Source organism: Xiphophorus couchianus, chromosome 16, assembly GCF_001444195.1.
Source record: "Xiphophorus couchianus chromosome 16, X_couchianus-1.0, whole genome shotgun sequence".
Classification (NCBI taxonomy): Eukaryota; Metazoa; Chordata; class Actinopteri; order Cyprinodontiformes; family Poeciliidae; genus Xiphophorus; species Xiphophorus couchianus.
In genome coordinates this window covers 3,038,545-3,060,620 of record NC_040243.1, presented here as the reverse complement: position 1 = coordinate 3,060,620, position 22,076 = coordinate 3,038,545, and the positions used below count along the sequence as shown (strand labels likewise).

Here is a 22,076-nt window from a genome sequence, read left to right as displayed (position 1 = left end):
CTTAATAGTACGGCAGGAGGCCGTGAGTTTTAATATTAAGCCAGCTGAATCTGCGAAGAGAGATTGCGATCTCTATGTTGTTGATGTAAAAGCGCTGAGGAAAAAGGCCACAATAAGGGACCTTAAATCTTCCCGGGAAAGACAGATTCTACCTGAGAGAGTCAAAGTTCTCCAGTGAGAGAAGCCAACTAAATTTGATATTTTTATAGACAACTCAGGCTCTCAACACTTAAAATGTTGAGATCTGGAAGTATTGTAGGTAATGAAAAAAAAGGGTCATGTTAAGAGATAAGTAGATGTTTTGATAGTCCAGATGAGTAATATAATATTAATTTGAAGGTGAAATTCAGGTGAAGATGTTTTATGAAAGTCATGTTCTAAAGCTGTACTTAAGGAAAACAAGGAAAAGGTTTTCATCAGAGACATTTGTGAAACTATCAATATTTAGCAGATGTTTCACTCTAAATTAGCTAAATATTAGATGGATATGCGACTTGGACAGTTAATTTGTTAGATTCCCTTAACATAGGGGGGTAGTCATGGTGATAGGGGGGTATTTTGTTAATTATGTACTAAGCTTAAAATAGTTGAACAATAATTACATTACTTCAGCACTGGAAATGAAATGACATGTACAATGGTGTGAATAAGTCACTAGTTACAGCACTGGATACGACTAAAGGTGTCCAATCTGAACAAGCAATAATAAGGGTAATAACAGCTGCCTGCCCTAAACAAGCAAAAATAGGTTCCTGCCATGCAATGCATGGAGGCAGTGACTGACTTGCTCTCCCTATGCATTGCTATGGGCAGGCCCCAATTATCCATATGCAAAATAATTATACAACTATATAGATACACCACTTTAAGGCTCAATCAAACAGGTACCACCAATGGTTCACTGTGACATCTGTATTCCCCACTTGCCAAGCAATGGCACCAAACACCCTCCCAAGTTCCCTGTAGGGCTTACAGATGTCACAGTGGCCCATTGTTGCATCTGTATGTCCGACATGTCAGCCAGGGAACTTGGGAGGTTGTTTGGTGCCATTGCTTGGCAAGTGGGGCAAACGGATGTCACCGATATGTCAGGTTAATTGATCTCTGCAACTTTCTTCACTCAAACCTTTGGTACAACCTCATCAACCTCATCACCTGCTGTTGGTGTGTCTATAAGTAATGCTCTGTGCCTGCTAACCTTCACTCACTGTTGCAGCTAACTCTGACACACCGGTCACTACATGTAACACCATAGCTTCAAAGAATAATGACTTTTCCCCAAATTTATTACTTTACTCAGAATTGCACGAAAATTTACCTCATTGTAGCGCAAAAACCTTTTTTATCAAAAAACATGAGGTATCTATTTTTTAATGGCTGTGTTTCTGTTAAACAAATTTATTTATGTAATTCCAATTTGCGCAATTTTATGGTCAATGGAAATGCAGCTACCAAGCACAACTTTCTTCTTTAGGAAATATAAACAAAAAGGGTTAAATTTTTAAGTTTTGTCTAAAATATAATTTCTGAGATTAATTTCAAACTTTCTGAGCTTTTTGGCAGGAGTTTACTCCTGTTTCTCTCTATCTACTGTGGCTCTAATATGCCATCACAAATGTGTCCTTTCATGGCTCTTGCTCAATATTAAATAAAGACACGGTCAGAAATGTTTGAAAGATTTAATAATTTTTCATGTTTCTCCAGAACTTTCTCTCAGTCTCATTTCCTCAAACCAGTTTCCAGGTCTGGAAATCTGCAGTCAGGAATTCCAGGTTTTCCATAAAAACCACAGATAGTTCATTGCGGTTGAAGTCTCACTCTGACAGGAATCCATGGACTATCGTCTGGCTCCCTCTGGTGGTGGTAGTCAGTTCCTGCGCTGCTCCTGGTCTTTCCTGCGCTGTTTTTCCTTCTGTTTCTCCAGTTTGTCCAGAGCTTTCCTCTCTTTCTCCGCCGCAGTTTGGACGTCTTTGATGCGGCGCTTCAGAGTGCTGCGGTCGGATGAACTGAGCACGCCCAGACCCTGCAGAGGACAGAGACAGCAGAGGGTCAGAGTTCCTCTGGAGGAGTGATCCCATCATCACCACCATCCTCATCTTCACCTTCAGCTTGGTGCCGTCCATCTGCAGCAGCTGCTCTCCATCGATGTCTCTGGCGCTGAACTCTGGGACATACTGGTCCATGTGGAGTCCTCGGAGCCACTGGCAAACCTCCTGGGTCGACCAGGAGGAGACGGAGGAGAAAGGCTCGTCACAGGGCTGAGGGGGAGGAGACGTTTGGACAGTTACACACTAAAAAATTAACAGCAATAATTAGTTTTATTTAGTCTGTCACTGAGAAAAGAAATGTGGGTGTTAATCTTTCAAAGTCATATTTTCACCATGTTATTCCTACATTTATAAATGTCAGAAATCCAAACAAAATATTTAATTCACAAGCCAAATATTTAGTTTACAAAATATATCTTTAGCTTTTGAAACGAAATATTTATATTGTGAATTAAATATTTATTTGGAACTTTGACATTTATAAATGTAAGAATAACATTTTGTTTCTCTGTAGCAAGTCAAATAAACCAAAAATATTGCTGTTACATTTTTACTGTGTGACTTTACAAACGGCTCCTCAAAGAGGAGGAAGTAAATCTGGAATAACTCAGGACAGGCCGGGGGGATATGGCTTAAAAATAAAAATAAAAATTCTCCCTTTCTTTTCTAAAAATAGAAATGACTAAAAATGAAAAAATATAATTGTTTTATTTTAAAAATAAAACAAAATATTTATTTTATATATATATCTGGACATGCTGAGATCACTCGTTTCTATGGAAACCCAAGGGTTGCATTGGTGAAAAGCATCCCAATTTTCCAAAAATGAAATCTTCAAAAACTAAAAATTTGATTAATTGATAAAATCCTTTTATCGAAGGACTGTAACCCAGATATATTTTGGGATTTCAGAGCATCACCTCATCGGAGGACTGGGACAGGGTGTGGTACGGATGGGAGGATCTGGAGGACGACTCTGGAGGAGGAGAGGTGGAAGAGGAGGTGGGAGGAGGAGAAAACTCTTCACTGAGAGCCGACTCCTGGGCAAAGAGCAGAAACAACATAATTATAAAATATTTTCTCTTATATTCAGGTTTTTTTTATTGCAAATCTTTTAAAAATCACAATTTGCATGAAAACTATTTTATTAGGGTTGCAACAAACAAATTATTTTGGTGATCGATTAATCTATTATTCTGACGATTAATCAATTAATCTGATAAAAACCATTGGAATATTCTCTTGATTTTTCATTTCCTAATTAAGCCTTTTTACTCAACATTAGAAATACATTAAAAGCTGCAAATAAACAAATAATTAAATTCATTTTTAAATAAGAATTGTATTGTCTAAAATAAAATATCAGTATTCCTTCAGGATGATCTGTTGGTTATATTTTGGATTAGCCAATTTAATAATTGGAGGAGATTCTTTTTATATGTATAAAAAAAATTAACAAAGCTGAAATGATGCCACTTGAAAGCTGAAAGAGATGCCACTTAAACATTTTAAAAATGTTTAAAATCCAAACATTTTTTGTACAATTTTGTCTTAATTATGGCTGTTGTTATGTTGTTCTTTCAGCAAATGACCTTTTTAGAGCTTGCATACTTCAGTTAACAATTAATCAGTTACTAAATTAGTTGACAATTACTTCAGTAATCGATTAATCACGATTACTGTCATTAATCATTTCAGCCCCATATTTTATCATCAATATTTTTTTGGTTTAAGGATGGAATTAAAGTTGGATTTTAGGCTTTAATTTCACTGGCACAGTTTAAAACAGAACAGTAAATATGAAACCCTGCAGACATGATGACACAAAACAGCATCAATGCAGAAAAATAAAATAAACCTTTTACTTTCCATAAATAAATAAAAAAATAATAATTCAATAAGAAAGATTTATAGTCAACAAGGATCCAGAACTGAGTCTTCATTGTGTCAGAGGAAACCTTCAGCAGCCCACTGGTGGGTTTCAATCGTTCCCAGATCCCAGCAGACAGACTCCAGCATTCGCCTCAGAGTGAGACATCACTCTGCGGCTCCTGCTGGAGGATCTCTGCTGCGGCTCTAATGGATCTATAATGATGGACTACAGGAGTCGGAAACCGGAGCTTCCTGCTGAATCTGACCACCACATATTTCACTGACCGCAACGCAAACCGCAGCTGGGGGTCATGTGACCCCGTCAGCCAATCAGAACTAATCTACCTGCTGCAAATAGATTCACTGCTCCATCAGATGTCAAATCAGTTCACTTCAACCGAACTAAGACCTAAGATTGTAGGCAGACGAGAATTTTTTTGTTTTTGTCCAAATCAGAGTTCGATTACATATTCACACGTCCCTAAACGAACCTCTAGACCAGGGGGGGGCAACTCCAGGCCTCGAAGGTTTCCTGCAACTTTTAGACGTGTCTCTACTTCAACACACCTGAGTCAAATAATGACGTCATTAGCAGAACTCTGGAGAACTTGACCGCACTTAGGAGGTGATTCAGCTATTTGATTCAAGTATGTTGTACCAATCCTGCTCCTCGAGGACCAGGACTGCCCTGCCCTGCTCTAGACAAACAAAGTCGAGCTCAATTAAAGTGCACTAAACAGGGATGGTGAGAATGCAGCCTAAACTTTTATTATGTTTCCCTGATCAGGTTAGGATAGATTTATGGACTACACACAACATGTTAATTAAATTTTTTTGCACAAATCATTCTTAGATAATGAGATTTTAGTCTGTTCATGTCAGAATGATCTGTTTCAGGGATTCTGTCACTTTAAATCCAAGTAAGCTGCTGCTGGCCACGCCCCCCAACTCAACGTTTACACACACGTGAAAATGGCTGCAAACAGATGCACAACTATATAATCACACATCTGTGAAAAGCATAAGTAGAGCCTTCTCTACAACCAACCAGAATGCAGAATTTCTGGATGGTAAGTCAACAAGAAAACACTTGTCTTTTCCAGCAACCATTGTACAGCGCATACAGCGGTACAACCAGCTGATCAAACTTTCTGGAGCTCCGCTTGGGTTGCTAGGTGATGGGCTAGGCTTGGCTGCGGTTGCTAGGTAATGCCACATTGCCTGTTGAGTGAGGCTTAACAATCACTAGGTTTTTGAAACAGCTCATTTTCCAGACACCAGAACACATTGACACATAGTCAAAAAGTTACTATGTGATGTTTTTTAATTGCTTGGGCTTTTTTTAGAAGCAGTTGAGACACAAATGGAAGAACAAAACATGCAAAATGTAAATTTAGCATAATAGTTCTCTGAACTAACTGTTTGTGTTGCTCTGCTTTCAGAAAGACATATTCATGTAATGGCAAAATAACTTTCTGACTATGAAAATGTTTTCTTGTGATTTATTCTGGGCCTGAAAAAACGTCCTGATCAGCTGCAACATGATGCATTCAAGTACATCCAAAAAACTGCATAAACTCTTTACTTCTCGTTCAGAACCATATTCTGGACCTCGTACTTCAGGCCTAAAGAAGAAAGTACCTGTGAGTGGGACTTCCTGGGTCTCTGGGAGCCCAGTGGGGGGATTTTGGGAGAACATGGAGGAGTCCCAGAGGAGGAGAAGGACCCCCGACCTTCAGTGAACCAGGAAAACGAGACGAAGGATCCAGAGGACCGAGACGGACTCTCAGACGGTTCTCTGAGGACAGGAGACATGTCCAACATCGGTTAATCAAGTGGTTCTGGAGGAAGCAGAAGGTCATGTTGGTGATGGACCCACCTGCTGCCCACAGAGAGCCTGTTGGATTTATCTTTCCTCACTCTGATGTAGGAACGTCTGAGTGTCACCCTGAGACACAAAGGAAACCATCACCGACTGAGCCGGGGGCAGTTGGACAGAAACGTAGCTTTTATGTTTAACTTGTGCAGGAGAACTCAGTTTACTCACCCTAAATCCAGGAAACGTCTCTTTGTCTTCTTGTCAAAGACGACGGTCGGACTGCCGGGATCGGCTGGACTCGTGTCTCGACTCGTATCAGAAACCAGAACTGAAACAAACAAGTGATTATAAATTAGGAGCAGGAACATGTGATTCCCTGTTTACAGGTGAGTTACAGGTGTGTTTATAACACCCACTATCAGGATAGTTCATTTACAATATTAAATTGTTTTGTGTCCTTGTTTCCAGTTGCTTTTATGGCTCCTATAATCATCAATACAAGCTAAACGACGTATTTACAGCTGCGTTAAAGGTGTGCATCCAGGTGTGTTTAATTGTTCGGCTCTTTATATCGAAAGCAGAGACAAATCCCAGATGAATGGAATTAATTGCACTTCTCAGTTGTATATGCATGCAATTGTGAATTCTCTGTGTGTGTCCAGGCGTGTTTTCCAGGTGTGTATCCAAGCACTTTGGGGAATATAAGCTAATTCACTGTATTTACAGGTGGGCATACAGGTGTGTTTAATTCTTTATGGCTCTTTATATCAAAACCAGGGACATATGTCAGACAACAGCATATGTGTGTCTAGTTGTGTGTGTATCCAGGTGTGTTCAAAGCTCCTATAGTCTGTTGTGTATGCAAAGCGACTGTATTTACTAATGTTTCTCCAGGTGCATTAAAGTTGTGTTTATAGCTCCTATAATCAAGACTTGAGCTACAGGACTATTTACAGGTGTGTATCCAGGTGCATTAAAGTTGTATTTACAATTTCTATAATCAAGACTAGAGCTAAATGACTGTTTATAAGTGTGTATCCAGGTGTGTGTCCAGGTGTGTGTACCTTCGCTGTCCGGCCTCCTGTTCCTCCTCATGTATACAGGTGAGCAGTCAGAGGAGGGGCAGGATTTAGATGGCGAGCTGCTCGGCGTCACCAGAGCCTCCTGTGACGTGGCGTTGGTCAGCTGATGGTACCGCCCCCGTGGTGGAGCGGCCAATGAGGCGCCCTCGTCCTCTGGAGACCGACGCCCCTGAGACGGCAAGGTGAAACAGGAAGAAGATTCTTTTTCATGTTTTTTCAAAAATAAAAGCTCTGTATGATTCCTTCTGATCGGTCTCACCAGTGATGCATCGAAGGAAAAGGCGGGGCTTCTGGACGACACAAGTAAATCAGGTGAGGGGGAGGAGCCTCTCATGGCCAGGTGTAGAGGTGAGCGGGCCGACTGTACCGGACTTTCCTGGTAACACACTCAGAAGATCAGCCGATCGGATCATGACTGGTATAAAACACACCAGTTTCAGGCTGGACTCTACCTTCCTGTCGAAGCCGTCGTCTCCCTCCGTGGAGCTCACGCTGTCACGGTAACGGGAGCGCGAGGGCCGGTGGCGGCGCGTTTTGACGGACAGCTGGGCCCGGCCCTTCTGGATGCTGTTGTCCAGCAGCTCTGTCTCCGGGACGGCCTCGTTCAGGTCTGCAGGAGACGGGTTTATTCGGTTACTGTGGAGAAGCTTGATGCTTCGGGAAGAAGTCTAGAAAACTTGAGGTGAAAAAATTAATCTGTAAAAAATAAACAGACAAAATGAAGCCCAGAAAGGAGGAAGTGGTTTAAAAACCTCAGTGAACGATATGGAGATTTAATGACCCGCTTCAATACCGCCATGATACTGGACATCATCCATCCATCCGTCCGTCCGTCCGTCTGTCCATCCATCATCCATCCATCATCCATCCATCCATTGATACATCCATCATCCGTCCATCTGTCTGTCCGTCCATCCATCGATACATCCATCCATCATCCATCGATGCATCCATCCATCCATCGATACATCCATCCATTGATACATCCATCCATCCATCCATCCATCCATCATCCACAACGGACAAATGGATGGATGGATGGATGGATGGATGGATGGACGGATGGATGGATGTATCAATGGATGGATGTATCGATGGATGGATGTATCAATGGATGGATGTATCAATGGATGGATGTATCGATGGATGGACGGACTGTGTAACATCAGTTCATGTTTATTCCACAGTTTTGTTCTGATGATGCATCAAGTTTTTAACTTAATAAGCTCTTCCTCCCCCTCCCACTCAGCCCATCAGAGCGCCATCAAATATTCAGCATGCTGACCATCACACACACACAAACACGCCCACACACACACACACACACACACACACACACACACACACAAACACACACACACACACACACACACACACACCAACACGCCCACACACACACACACACACACACACACACACACACACACAAACACACACACACACACAAACACACACACACACACACACACACACACACACACACACCAACACGCCCACACACACACACACACACACACCAACACGCCCACACACACACACACACACACACACAAACACACACACACACACACACACACACACACACACTAGAGTAAATGGCCTCTAAAAGGCAAATAAAACAAGCAGGAACTTTGTCTTGTTGATATTCTGTGAGTGTGAAAATATCTCCGCATTGAAGCATTTCGTCTCGGTTTTGTCGATTATTTAAACTTATTTAAACAATCTGCTTGATGTATTAACCTCCCATCTCCATGATGACCAGTGTGGCAGCAGTGCACGTCTGTTTGCTCTCTTGTTAGGATAACTCTTATTCAGGATGTGAACAATCTCCTCAGAGGAATAAAGGGTTCCCACGCACGCGCACACACCCACACCCACACACACACACACACACACACACACAGCCTCGCACACACACTGAGCTGATGGAGGTTTATTTCCCAGGGGGGAAGACGGATGGGGGAGGTAAACCTGATGGGGGAGGAAGGGAAGATGTGTTGGGCAGTAAAATGAGGCGACAGTGAGAGAGAAGATGGAGATTTAATGAAACAGAGGATGGAAGGATGATGGATGGATGAACCGGAGGGTGGGGGAGAAAAACGAGACAATGCTGGAGAACAAAGAAAGAGAAAGAGGAGAAAAGCAGAATCCTGCAGACTTTTAGATGTTTTCAAGTGATTTCGTTGACTTTACCAGCTGCTGAGTTCTTCCTGTTCAGTTATTTCATGTAGATAAATCATCACTGCCTAATAATGACCAGCAGGAGGCGCTAATGTGCTCAGAACGAGCCGCATAATCATCATTAATGTGTAAATGAGTCCATTAGTGGTTCTGTGAGGCTCACCGAACACGTTGTCTGTGTCCTCCAGGCCTGCAGACATGGCTCTGTGATTATCTGCTCAGAGACAGGAGACAGACAGAGGACGGTGGGACAGAAGGGACAAAATGTCAAACAGCATCAAACACATATTATCTCTGCTGCTAACGCTGCTAACGCATCTTAGCCGTTTACGCTATGGCTAAGAAACATTTTATGACCATCTCATCTGCACTGGGACAGTTTTGATTTGCCTGATGATAAATAGTTTTTAAAGGGGAGGTGTTACGTAAAATAGACTTTTTTAGCTTTACATCATGTTATAATATCATTCATTTATCAAAAACACACCTGGAGTGTTGCTGTGATTCTTTCATGCATGTTTGAGGAATCCGGGAATCTCCTGTAGCAGCCATTCAGGGATACCTGAACACCTAAACCTAAACGGAGCTCCTTCAGACTAGCAGCAGCAGCTATTAGCAAACACCTGGTATAACTGTGAGTCTGCTGAGCTCAACATACAAACCACTGCTCAGTGAAACTGTAATAACAGTTGTAAACAGCACGAGGAGGAGCATTGTTCTTCAGGTTTTCTCACTCCAGAATGTCTGCCTTCAGCAAGTTCCTCCAGAATCTGATCTTTTCTCTGAAACTCACCAGCAGCTTCAGCCGTGGATCTGATGACACATCTTCATCGTTCATGTCACGCATCAACACTCAGCTTCCCCAGTTCTGTTAAGGTTCTGATCCAGACTGCATCATAAAGGCAATATCAGGCTTTTAACAAAGACTGACATGAGACATAAGGCGCCACAACAACCAGCTGGTCCACAGGAAACATTCAGCTTCCTGAAGAAACGCAGATGATCTGAGTCCCTCCTCCTCTTCCTTTTCTTCCTCGTCCAAACTCCCAGAGCAGTTGACCTCTGAACTGCCTCGTTAAGGATTCAGCTGAAACACACGGCTGCTGTGTGAAGACACACTAAGTCCTGAGGCAAGAAGTCAGCAGGGAGACGGCGTCTCTCAGCTGATGCTACTGACCCACTTCGTCCTGCTCTGGTAAAACCTGATGTTCCACGCAGGAAACGCTCGTCTGGTTAATATCTGCCGGTTTCTGCTTCCCTCACACGGCGCTCCTCTGGAGGATGACTCCTAGTAGAGAAAATCTCAGGAGCAAAAGCATCTAATATGGTTTTACAGGGGGAAAAAATGTCTTAAAGATGTGTTTTTCAGAGACAAAGTGACATTTTATAACACAATCATTGATGTTGGTTTCTGTTGACTTAAAATAAATTTGACTTTGTAATTTGACACCTAGAAATCTCTTTAAGAAGCTCCTGCTGTTTCTGACATGCTGCCTTCAGTACATCATTAAAACAATGTTTCACCATTAATCCTTTATTATTGTTCTAAGACGTATTTTGTATAATGAGCTCAGCAGATGCACAGTTTCACCAGATGTTTGCTAATTGCTGCTGCTAGTCTGAAGGAGCTGAATGGGATTCAAGAGAATGAATGCAAGACTCTATGCTTGTTGTTGATGAAGGAATAACGTTGAAACATAATATAAAGCTAAAAAAGTCAGTTTTACCAAAAATTAATGCATAAAATGTTTAGTCCTTTAAAAGTGACTGAAAGTTGGTGAAGCAGGTAGAGAGTTTAATCACAACGTAAAGGAGGACAGTGATCTGGAAAGAAACACGGATGAAAAGATTAATCACATGAATTGTGATGAATATTATTGAAATAATTGTCAATAATCGTAATCAATTGTTATCTGTAGTATATGTACATTTATACTCAGATCAGTAAATATTTTGCATTGTAGGTAATCGTCAGAATAGAAGAATCGATGACTAAATTAGTCTTTGGCTGCAGCCATGAAGTTTACTCAGCTTTATTCTTCTGCTGCGGCTCCTACTGGAAATTAAGAGTTAAAAATATCATCAAATATTGAGATGAGGCGAGAGAAACCAGAATATGAGCAGTGGTAGATCAGGGGTGTCCAAACTTTTTGTCACGTTGGTCAAAATAATCAGGTTGAAAAGACTAAAAATAAGGGGAAAAAAGACACTAAAAGAAACAAAATACAGATTTTTTTCTATTGCTCTTCAACAAAGTTGCAATATTTTAATTAAATGAGTAAAATAGTTAAAATTTTGTAAGGTGTAAGTTTTTATAAAATGGTTTTTCATATTTGCCTCATTAAAAGGAGGGGATATAATTTGCTCATTTTTAGAGTTGTTGATTGAAAATAAAAATAGAATTAATTCTCTGGTATTGAAATAGACTTTTATTTCATTTACATTTACATAATTTATTGGTTTTCTCTTCTCTCTCTCTTTCTACCAATAACTGGGAGATTATTGGTAGAAATAATCTGCTGCTTTGGTCTCAAATTGCTCCTTTCCTTGAAGGACAATGTTGTTTACAGAGACGTCATAATCCATTTCATTTGTTGTTTTGTTTGTTTATTTTGAATTTTAAAATGTCTGCCAGTTCCAGTGCTACATGGTTTTTAGAATTTAAAGTTTATTGATATTTGATGACGTGTTCTTGCATCATCAGTTGAAAATGTTCTCCAAACATCAATATTATCGTTTATCTCAATAAGTTCAGCAAAATCTGTTATTGTGACAGTAAAAAGCTCAGACTTTAAATACTTGGTGCTGTTGCCAACATTTTCTATCCTAAGATTTTAATTCGTCTGCAATAAATAAAAATGAAAATAGAAAAGATCAGTCCAGGGATCCCGGACCACACTTTGAACACTGCTGTAGCAGATGGTGTTCAAACGTTTTTCCTTTCATTTCTGTGATTTTTGTGTCCTGATTTCTGGTTTTCCTGTTTGCTGCATCATCTCAGGAGGTCTGGGAGATACTACAGGTTGGGTGGAGATGTTTTAACACATATACACGCACACACGCACGCACGCACGCAAACACACTGTCTCTGCTGTTCTGAGACAAACACACAATGTTCCCGGCTGTAAGACACGCCGTCAGGCAGACGCAGAGGGTTGGACAGGTTGGACAGCAGACAGGAGGGACAGAGGACGATGAAGAGACACAGAAAGAGAAACAAACAGATGGTCTCACCTCTCAGCGCGTCTCCCTCCGACTGTTGTCATGGCACGTCAGCCTCTCCTCCCTCTGCCTCCGGGAGCAGCTGATGGACTCGGACCACGTCTCCCAGAGTTCCTCTGGGGTCCCTCTCGGATCCGAACTGACTTTGGGCTGCAGCGGAGGATTCTGGGAGCAGTAGTTTCCCTCCTGAGGGGCTCAGCTGAGAGCTGTCTGCTGACGAGCGAGTGCTGTTTCACCGCTACTCAGCAGAACACTGCAGCCTGGTCCTGAAACAGCAGCTCCAAGGACAGCAGGAGGAGGAGGAGGAGAAGTAGGAGGAAGAGGAGGAGGCGGATTGGATGGAGGAGATGGAGGGATGGACAAAGACAGCAGAGGATGATGAGACTGAAAAACATTACGAAATATCTCAGAAAAACGGCTGATTCTTAGGCTTTGAGGCTAAAAATAAAAATACTTTACATAGAAACAATAGAAAACATTAATAAATTACAGATAATTACATAATTATTGCAGGTTTCTCATAATCTTTTCTTTCTAAATCATTTCAGGATGCTGCTATCACACTTTTAGATACAAAACCTGAAGGTTTTAGTTTATAACAGAGACATAAACCCAAACATGAACCTCTCTGCAGTGTCACCTTGTTTTCTTCCTTATCAGGATCCCGGGGCGGTTTTTGCTGCAGCAGCGCCCTCTGCTGGTTGGACTCGAGCAGGACAGAAACGTATTTTAATTAATATCGCTTTTCTATTAGTTTTTACAGAAAAAGTGTATTAAAGGGCCAGTGTTACATATATTCCAAACACAATCAAGTACCTGTTACCTTCAGTTATTATAAAAATGTATTTATCAACAGAGGAGAGTAAAGTGTGTAAAAATGGATTAAAATCAAGTAAGAGTATCTACTTAAACATGTTTTTACTCAAGTAAAACGTAGCCGTCGAAGAAATTACTCAAGAGTGAAAAAGTATTTGGTAAAAATTCAACTGAGTAACTGAGTAACTGAGTAACTGATCGAAACATAAATCATTTAACATTTAAAAATTACAGCATCAGACAAACCACAATATAAAGTTATGTGGAAATTTGAGGATATTAGAAAACAAAATGGAAATAATTAATTATGAATAAAATAATGAAATATATTTAAACAATTTCTTTCAATATAAAACTTATGAAAATTTAACAAAAACCGCATGTGTGTGTCTGGTGAATTTTTGTAATTTATAGTAAGTCAAGGATTTTTCAAACATGCAGAAAAGAAACAAAGCAACCAGATTTGTTTTATTTAAAACATTAAAACATGATGTGAAGTTTTTAAAAAGTTGATTTTATATGATAATCCTTAAAAACAATTGTTTTATTAGGAAATTAATGTAGCTGTCAGATAACACATTGGATCAAATTTTATTCTAAATATAAAATCATCCACAATCAAATACATTTTTTTAACAATTAATGATTTTATTTTGAAATCTTTATCAATCTTTACATTTCTGTACGTTTTGAAATGTACAGACATGAGCATTATTCCACACAGCAGAACGATTCAACCTGAGTCAGCTGGGCCGACCTGAGGTCATGTGAGGACATGAGGCAGTGATGATGTCATCAGTGTGTGATGTCAGGCTCGCTCGCCCTCAGTGACCTTTTACCAGCTATCTGACCTTAGTTCAGTTCGACTCAAATAAATAAATAACGATACATACATAAAACAACCTGTCAGTGATGTTAATAAATACTTTAATAAATACCAAATAAATATCAATAAATTAAAAAAACAGCTGATAAATAAAATCATTTGGTGAGCCAACAGGATTTTCAAAATAAAAGTCTGAAAGTCTTGAAAACAAAAACATTTTTTAAAAAACATAAAAAACAAAACATAAAAAATGTTGCAGGCAGGTGGCAGCATAACGCTCAGGTAGTCCGGAGGTTGTTTACATTAACAGAAAGTAAACAAATGTAAGATGCGGTTGATCCGATTGTCTCTGCAGTAATAAAAGTTCAACTCTGATATGTTCCAGCCTCAGGTAATAAGAAGTTTCAACATTCATCAAACTGCTTGCTGTCAGTCTGCTGCTTTTCCAGTAATGAGGCCGATTAACAGCAGAAGGAGAGATTCCTCCGGGCGCCGAGCGGGTCCGGACCTGCAGAACCTCCATCAAAACTCACAATCGGCTCTTTCTGGCTTCTTAGAAGGTTTGTAAACACATTTGTCCCCGCGGCAGCGCTCGCATTCCTGATAGTCCTCAACATGCGCAGCGGCCCGACGTGCCGGAACAGACACTGAGCTTCAGAATTCTTCTGGATCTGATTCAGCGTAGATGGTCCGATAAATGGCCTGCAGCTTTTAGGATCTTTATCTAGCAGAACCAAACTGCACCAGATCCTTCAGTCCGTTCTGATTGAGTTCTGACTTTACATTCCACATCGTTCCAGTAACTGCGTTTCCACTACAAATGTGCGTAAAACTTTGTCTGTAGCTTCGCCTCCACTGACTGTTGGAAAATTGGAGTTAGGAAATTAAATTTGGATAATTTTGGAAAAACGTAAATTTTTTGATAAAGTTTTACTGCTAGAATTTTGGGGTTTCCAGCTGTATCAAAGTTAATGCAGTTCGCAAAATTTGTTCGAGTCACAGGAAGTCATATGATCAACAACCGGATGCGACTACAGGAAGTGGTTGGAGGATGACGACGCCGCATGTTTTTTAAAATGACTTATCGGGTGAACAAACTTATTCATGCGTGATTTTCATTGCTTTTCTAATTTAATTTAGTTGCAAACAGTTTCTTTTACATTAGCGTAACATCTTCAAAGTTTTGTGTAGAATTGTAATAGAAATGCAGCTAAAATTCCACTAATACTCACAAGAACATGTTAAATAAGAAATGTAATTAAAATCACACATGAATAAGTTTGTTCACGCTGTAAGTTATTTAAAGACATTCACCGCCATGAACCTCCGACTACTTCCTGTCTTCTTCATGGTTTCCAGCAGCGGTAACCTCCTGCTGTGACTTGTGTGACTGCAGGTTCGCAAAATAAACCAATTTTGATGCCTCATCCTGGCGCCAAAGTTTTTATCAAAAAACAAGTTTTTTTCAAAATAAGTGAAAATATTTCGAAATGTGAAATTGTGCAATTTAATAGTCAATGGAAGCGCAGCTATTGAGTCGGCCCAGGTGGGCGGGGCTTAGCGTGCACCTGCAGCTAACAGCTTGGAGAGGTGTTTGAAGGTCCGGTTCAAGTCATGACAGAAGGAGCGCAGCCGAGTAAACGTCAGTCGGAAGGCCACCGGAACGTTGTGGCTGTTCTGGAGATGAGAGGCCAGGTTCGTGCTCGGGTTCTGATCCGAAACTTCCACCGTAAGTTGCGCCACCTCCTTTAGCTGCAACAAACAGACAGCTGTTAGCCAATCAGACGCCTGATCACAAGACGGTCGGTCACGTGACGCGAGGCTTTACCTTGTTGATGTGATTCAGCAGGTCGCGCAGGTCCGCTCTCAGGTCATCCAGACCGCTCACTTTGCTGGACAGAACCTCCAGCAGGTTCTGGTACATCTGAACACCTGCTAGCATGTGGCTAACTAATGTCTCCTGCAGGGGGCGACAAACAAAAACATGATTAAACTCCTACAGAAGTTTAGAGCAGAAATATTCTCAAATATGAACACTGAAAAAAATGAAATCTTACCAGTTGTTTTTGGTCTACTTTCTAGTACAAATATCCTAGTAAACTTGAAAGAAGAAGTAACTAACCTTTCTGTAATACTGATTAAAAAAATTTACTAGTACTTCTTCATCAATATTAAGAAAGTATTTACTTAAAACAAGCCCATATATTTTTCTGAAAAGTTGTTTGTAAGTTAGTGTTGTCTTATTTAAAGTGTACTGACATATCTGCACTACAAACTAGACCAAAAATACTTGGTAATTGTTTGTTTTTTTGCTCAGAAACCTTCAATGTCCCATTAAAAACCTGCAGGAAACATCGGGCTCAACTTCATGTACTAACACCATAATAATAAAATGATCTCAGGTAATTACTGATAAATAAAAGCTCTTTGGATTCAGCAATCTCACTTTTATTCGCTATAAATCTTCCTAAGAACCATCTGAACCTCTAGTTGAGGGCTGGCCGATAAAACAATAACGATATCTATCACAATAGGCACTTGATCAGTATCAATAGAAAATACATCCAATAGAATATTCAATAATTTCACTGAACACCGATCAAGAACCGCACTGCATTCTGGGGAATGTAGGCAGAGGAAAAACTTAAATCTCAACCCCTCATGGTCAGCTAAGCTAGCTTGGTGGCTAGCTTAGCCCCACTCACTCTATGACAGGGGTCTCAAACTGCAGTCCTCCAGCCGCTGTCCTGCAGGTTTTAGATGTGAAAAAGCTACAAAACACTGGAATGAAACGGCTAAATTTCCTCCTCCTGGTGTAGATCAGTTCTCCAGAGCCTTAATGATCTAATTATTCTGTTCAGGTGGTGCAGCAGAGGCACATCTAAAGGTTGCAGGACAGCGGCCCTCCAGGACTGGAGTCTGAGACCCCTGCTCTATGGTTACCTAGCAACAAGCTAGTCAGTAACATACAAAGTAGCAGTTTCAAGTTTCCCCCAACCTGAAAACCACAGAACCACTGTAACCCAAACCTGGCAGAAACATAAAGATTCACCTATTTATGACCCTTGATGTTTCTCTTTATACCAGGAACTCAATTAAAACATTCCTCAAACAAAAAATGACTCATTGTCTAATGAACCAACAAAGAAGAAGAGCCAAGTCCCAACCCTGCCTACCTCTAGGATTCCTAAAACCTCGTAAAATACTCCAAGCAAGTAGAGTTAACCTCAAACTGTTTTACACTAAAACATCCACAAAGAAGCCAAACATAAACCAAATGAACATGAGAAGAAACTGGATGATCTCTAAACCTTTGAAGGAAACACCAAACCACAAGAGTCTAAACATGAAGACTCAACGGGTCGTAGATTTAGATTTATGTAACTATTTCATCATCCAGAGACATCAAACTCTCTGAAAGTTAAAGTACATTCTCCAAAAAAAGTCCTAAGAACCACCTGAACTGTGAAGAAACAAAAAACCTTTGTGCAAACCGCCTCAAAGGCGATGAAGAACCAATAAAACCACAATTTAAGAAACCCTCACTAAACATAAACATTCCATAAAAACCACTGAAAAGACATAAAAAAGCTCATCACATAAAACATCTCAAAGGCTTTTCTTAGAACCACAGAAAAAAATTCTGACTAGCACTCAACGAGTCTGAGCAGCTCCTGGAAACAAAATTTATGGGTAAATCTACTTTTACCCATAAAAACCCAATGAGAAACCCTTAGAACAGCCTGAACTACCAAACTGCAGCACAAAATCCTCCAGTCACAGTGGAGCCGCCCAAAAGACCCAACCCACCCGTCCTCAGACTGACCAGGGGAAACTCTGGGGACACCGCCTGGATGACGGGAGACAACGGGATTTCCATCATCACTGCCATCGACTGCAGGTTGGATGTTGATGAATCGAGGCTGAAATCCTAAGGAGGACAGGAGCGCATTAAAAAACCAAAGAAGAAGAAGAAATAAAAAACCAATCTGGACCAACCAAACTGTTTTTACCTTGACTGCGGCGGCGTGCGCTGCAGAAATGTCCTTGAGGATTTTTTCACCGAGCATCATGGCCTTCAGGGCCGTTTCTCTGAACTCGGGCGGCAGGTTGGACGGCAAGCCGGCCGGAGCCGATCGGACCAAAGATGCAAACAGGAAGTACTGCAGCATCTTGAGAACTGAAGGAAGGAAACAAATCGGAACTCTGTTAGTGCCAAATTTATCTAGGAATAAGACTTCAAACATAACAATCTGACAGAAATCCAGAACTGAAACTAAAACGCAGACTTATTTGATTCTGGGTGTAAGATATCTCATTTCAGTTGATTTTTAGATGAGTCTGTGCAGGAAGTTTGCTAATTTCACAAATTTAGCTAAATTTATTTAGCGAATCTAGCAATTTAGCAAATCATTTGCTAAATTTGCGAGTGATTTGCAAATCATTTGCAAATTTTGCACAATTTTCACGAGTCATCACAATGTTTTCACAAAAGGTTTTTTGTCTTTCCCCTTTAACATTTTATTTAATTTCCCGTTGGGATCAAAGTAGTTTGAGGAATTTGAATTTCTGTATTTCCGTCTTTTCTGACTAAGAACTCGGTTGAATTTTGACCAGTCCTCTTAGACCCCTTCTGATTTAACTTCCTGTTTCACGACGTCTCCTAAACGCCAAACCTGTGATATACTCTTTTTTTTGTGCAAAAAGCATTTTGAGATTTTCCGTATGATTTGCGCATAGAGTTCCTGTTGCCTTGAATTACCATATATGGAATTATTGTCTGCACTTTGACAATTCAACAGGAAATGATTTTATTTCTATCGACGATTTTTGAAAATATTGTTTGCACTTTAAATGTTGTTTAAATGTTAAAATCTTGACCATTTTTGTAAGTTTATTGGCAGCATTTTCATCTTTTCGTAAAACAAATATAAAGCTTAAAAAATGGCAAATTTGACCTCAACTTTAAGAAACAGATGCCTGAAAATCACTGCGGTAATTTTACGCCATGACAGTTAATAAAGACATTGCAACATCCATGCAAACTCCAACATGCCTCCTGGCTATAAAAAGGGATGGAAGAAATTTAAATTGTAGCAAAAAAGGTAAAATTTTGTTTTTATATTGGTATGATTTTCAACCATATCTGCAACACATTTATGAATAGAAAAAAATTAATAATAATCAACTATTTTTCAGGACTGTTAATTGTCTTCTGAGATCACAGTGGTGTTCATGAAACACAGGTGATGCTGAAGACTGAGGGTCGACGTTCATTTCATTAACATTTGCTAATCTTCCTGTTTTTGGCCAAATAAATACAAATGTACCCAGAAAACATCTGGAAACTGTTTATTTCAGCCCACAGCCTGTCTGTTAATGCTAATAAATCACTAATTAATCACTTTTAAGGCTTTAATTCAATTAACATTTTTGCTTTGTATTTTCTGGTTTTGGCATCACCAGTCTCCCATACAAGCCGAGTCCAGAACCAGCGGCTGTTTCTGCTAGTCCTGACAGCTCTGTGGACGGCATGTTCTCCAGCTGTGAACCTACCTGTCCAGGTGTCCATGTCTGTCAGGGTGGCCGTGCGTGTGCGTGTGTCAGTGCGTGTCCGCTGCGCAGCTCCGGAGTTTGTCTTTCAGCTTCCATTTGGACCAGTTTGGACCTTTTATCTGCTCTGCTCTGCTCCGTCGCGGGGTTTCCCATTGACTGGGAGTCATGCCGTAAGCCCGAAGTTACGAAGTCTCAGAATCCCTGAATGCGTCACGCAGCCGTGCACGCGCACGGAGATGCGCGCAGGGTGGGAGGTTAGGTAAACCACGTGACAGCGCACCTTTCCTACTGAGACACTTCTGAGAATTTAGGTGAAATTATGCACCACGCCCTCTTCAAATTAAACAAGACTGACATGAGACAATGAGACTCACGTGTGCAGAAAAGAATTTTGTTTTTAATTTTTTTTAAAGTTTATTTTTATTAATTAATGTAGTATTATTATTGTTGTTGTTGCTGCTGTTTGGGAAACTTTCCTTTCTGTTGTTTTTTATTAATTGTTATCCTTTTTAAATTTGTTTTTATTTTTTATTCATATTTGTATTTATTATTAATTATTTTTCTATATTTATTTATTTAATTTGTGCCGCTGTCTTGTTAGTTAGTTAGTTAGTTAGTTAGTTCTGCTAATAAATATATGAATAAATGTTTCCAGAAGTCATCAAGGTGAACAAGCCTTCCTCCTTACAAAAATTACAAAATGTACAAAAATTTGGTAAGTTTGTGTCAAAAAGAAAAACAAATACATTTTTGCAAATTACAAAATCAATTATCATGGAAATCTAGTATCAGTCGACTGTTCTGCAAAAACTGTAGCTGCACAAGAATATAAAACTTTATTTATATCGATTTTGTTAACTTTTGGGCAAAGGGATTTGTCCATTTCTGCAGACCTTTGAACATTTTTTAAAATCTTAAAAACGATAACATCACAAATGCGTCAGAGTTGACTGACACCATGTTTCTTTTGATTTTGTAAACATGAAGCACCTGTGAGGAACCTGGAAACATTTATTAATATTGTTCAAATGACAGCAGCAAAAATGACCATTTTGTTGCACAAACATTTATTTTGCTTAATTTGAAGAAGGTGGAGAATCAAAAAGATTTAAAACTTTAACATCCTGTTAATATATAAGATTACATGGCAAAAATGCAAAATATGAGCAACTATTTCTGTCTAGTTCTTTGTGCAAATATCTTAGTTTACTGTAAATGAGAAAGCTCTGGTTCCAACGGCAGATCATTTCACTTATAGCAGGCTGTCAAACTCCAGTCCTGGAGGTCGGCTGCCCTGAAACTTTCAGCTGAGCCTCTGCTGCACCAGCTGAACAGAATAATTAGGTCATTAAGGCTCCAGATAACTGATCTACACCAGGAGGAGGAAATTAAACCGTTTCATTCCAGTGTTTTGTACCTGTGGCTCATCTAAAACCTGCAGGACCTTGAGGACTGGAGTTTAACACCTGTGACTTATAGCAAAACATTTTTTTTATTGATCTTAGTCAATTATTAACTTAAAACAAGCTCTTACATCTTGCAAAAAAAAAGTGTAAGTTGGTTTCGTCTTACTTCAAATTTTTACACTGGAGATTAGACCAAAAACTCTGTAATATTTTGTTTTCATTTATTTTACCTTCTTCTGCAGGTTTAATTATTCAGTAAATGTGAAAATAATTAAAGGTGTTAAAAAAAGTGAATTATTTCACTGCTTTCCGTCTCAGCTGCTCCTGCACAGGGTGAAGCTTGCAGAGCGACGGCATCATCCTGACTGCAGGAGCTCAGAGGAAGAGTCTGGTTCCCAGCCGGGAGGTCGCCTCACTTCCTGCCTGGCTGGCAGGTGAACTGGTGGAAATGTGTCAAAGGTGTGTTTGAGTATCAACCTGGGTGTGTTTTCATTGTGTGACTGTGCTTTGTCTTCCTGTGTGTCATCATGTGTGTCGCTCTTTAAGTAATTCTGGAAGCTTGTGAGTCAGCAGGAAAAGCGGATCGTTTCCTTCTCGACGCAGACTCCAGATGATCTATTAATCCTGAGTCTGAGAAATAAAATTCCAGCGTTTCCTTCTGCTTTTATTGAGATTATAGTAAAAGTTTCTGAGGAAAACTGAAGTTTTTAAGGTTCTCAAAGGAGCGCTGCAGTTACAATAAACCCAGTGAGTGTTTACACCCATCACTGGTTTCTCTGCAGTTTTTATTTCACTAACAGTAAACAGTTTTTTAAATGAACCAGTTGCACATTATTTAGTTTAAAACTACACAGTATGTCGAAATGTTGCTCAGTATTTTATGCTTTATTGTGTTTTTCATAATTTCTATTCTATCTTTGTGTGAATCTACTTGCTTTTAATTGCCGTTTGCTGCTGTTGCACAGAAATATTCACTTTGTGGAATAATAAAGAATGTTTCTATTTCTAGTTATTTATCTGGATAACTCAATATTTAGCCTCATACTAAATGTTTTGGTTTAAAGTAATTATTTAGCTTGATTACAAAATATTTATTATCAACTAAATATTTAATTTTATATTAAATATTCACCTCACTATCTAAATATTTATATTTGTTGTCAAACTAAATATTTTACCTCGTACTAAACGTTTTGCTTTAAACTAATTTTTAGCTTGATTACTAAATATTTAGCTGGATTTTTATGT

At 39.7% G+C, this 22,076-nt stretch overlaps 2 protein-coding genes across 3 annotated transcripts; both read right to left on the bottom strand.

Annotated features, from left to right (window-relative positions):
- Positions 1–1,665: 1,665 nt before the first annotated feature.
- Positions 1,666–12,519, bottom strand: samd14 (sterile alpha motif domain containing 14). Of its 2 annotated transcripts, none has more exons than XM_028043110.1 (11): positions 12,237–12,519; positions 9,166–9,216; positions 7,274–7,431; positions 7,081–7,197; positions 6,804–6,990; positions 5,968–6,067; positions 5,800–5,868; positions 5,562–5,718; positions 2,969–3,088; positions 2,103–2,258; positions 1,666–2,023 (listed from the first exon to the last, which is right to left on the bottom strand). In XM_028043110.1, exons 2-11 carry the CDS (start codon positions 9,200–9,202, stop codon positions 1,868–1,870), a joined length of 1,257 nt encoding a protein of 418 aa, XP_027898911.1. In that variant the 5' UTR covers positions 9,203–9,216; positions 12,237–12,519; the 3' UTR covers positions 1,666–1,867. The 2 variants fall into 2 exon arrangements, with proteins under 2 accessions (XP_027898911.1, XP_027898912.1); XM_028043111.1 differs by lacking the exon at positions 12,237–12,519 and adding an exon at positions 9,490–10,270.
- A 1,148-nt stretch (positions 12,520–13,667) lies between these two features.
- Positions 13,668–19,688, bottom strand: LOC114159377 (uncharacterized). The gene is made up of 5 exons (XM_028041319.1): positions 19,423–19,688; positions 17,880–18,046; positions 17,693–17,797; positions 15,695–15,826; positions 13,668–15,618 (listed from the first exon to the last, which is right to left on the bottom strand). Exons 1-5 carry the CDS (start codon positions 19,436–19,438, stop codon positions 15,424–15,426), a joined length of 615 nt encoding a protein of 204 aa, XP_027897120.1. The 5' UTR covers positions 19,439–19,688; the 3' UTR covers positions 13,668–15,423.
- Between the last annotated feature and the right edge of the window lie 2,388 nt (positions 19,689–22,076).

Bases quoted from the DNA above. Each gene is read 5' to 3' on its own strand.
- LOC114159377 (XM_028041319.1), bottom strand. The intron at 15,827-17,692 runs GTCAGTCTGAGG...CGCCCCCTGCAG, and splicing joins TGTCCCCAGAGTTTCCCCTG to GAGACATTAGTTAGCCACAT. The intron at 15,619-15,694 runs GTAAAGCCTCGC...TGTTTGTTGCAG, and splicing joins TGCTGAATCACATCAACAAG to CTAAAGGAGGTGGCGCAACT.
- samd14 (XM_028043110.1), bottom strand. From the start codon at position 9,202: ATGTCTGCAGGCCTGGAGGACACAGACAACGTGTTCG. The intron at 5,869-5,967 runs GTGAGTAAACTG...TTTGTGTCTCAG, and splicing joins AGACGTTTCCTGGATTTAGG to GGTGACACTCAGACGTTCCT. The intron at 2,259-2,968 runs GTGATGCTCTGA...CCTCCCCCTCAG, and splicing joins TGTCCCAGTCCTCCGATGAG to CCCTGTGACGAGCCTTTCTC.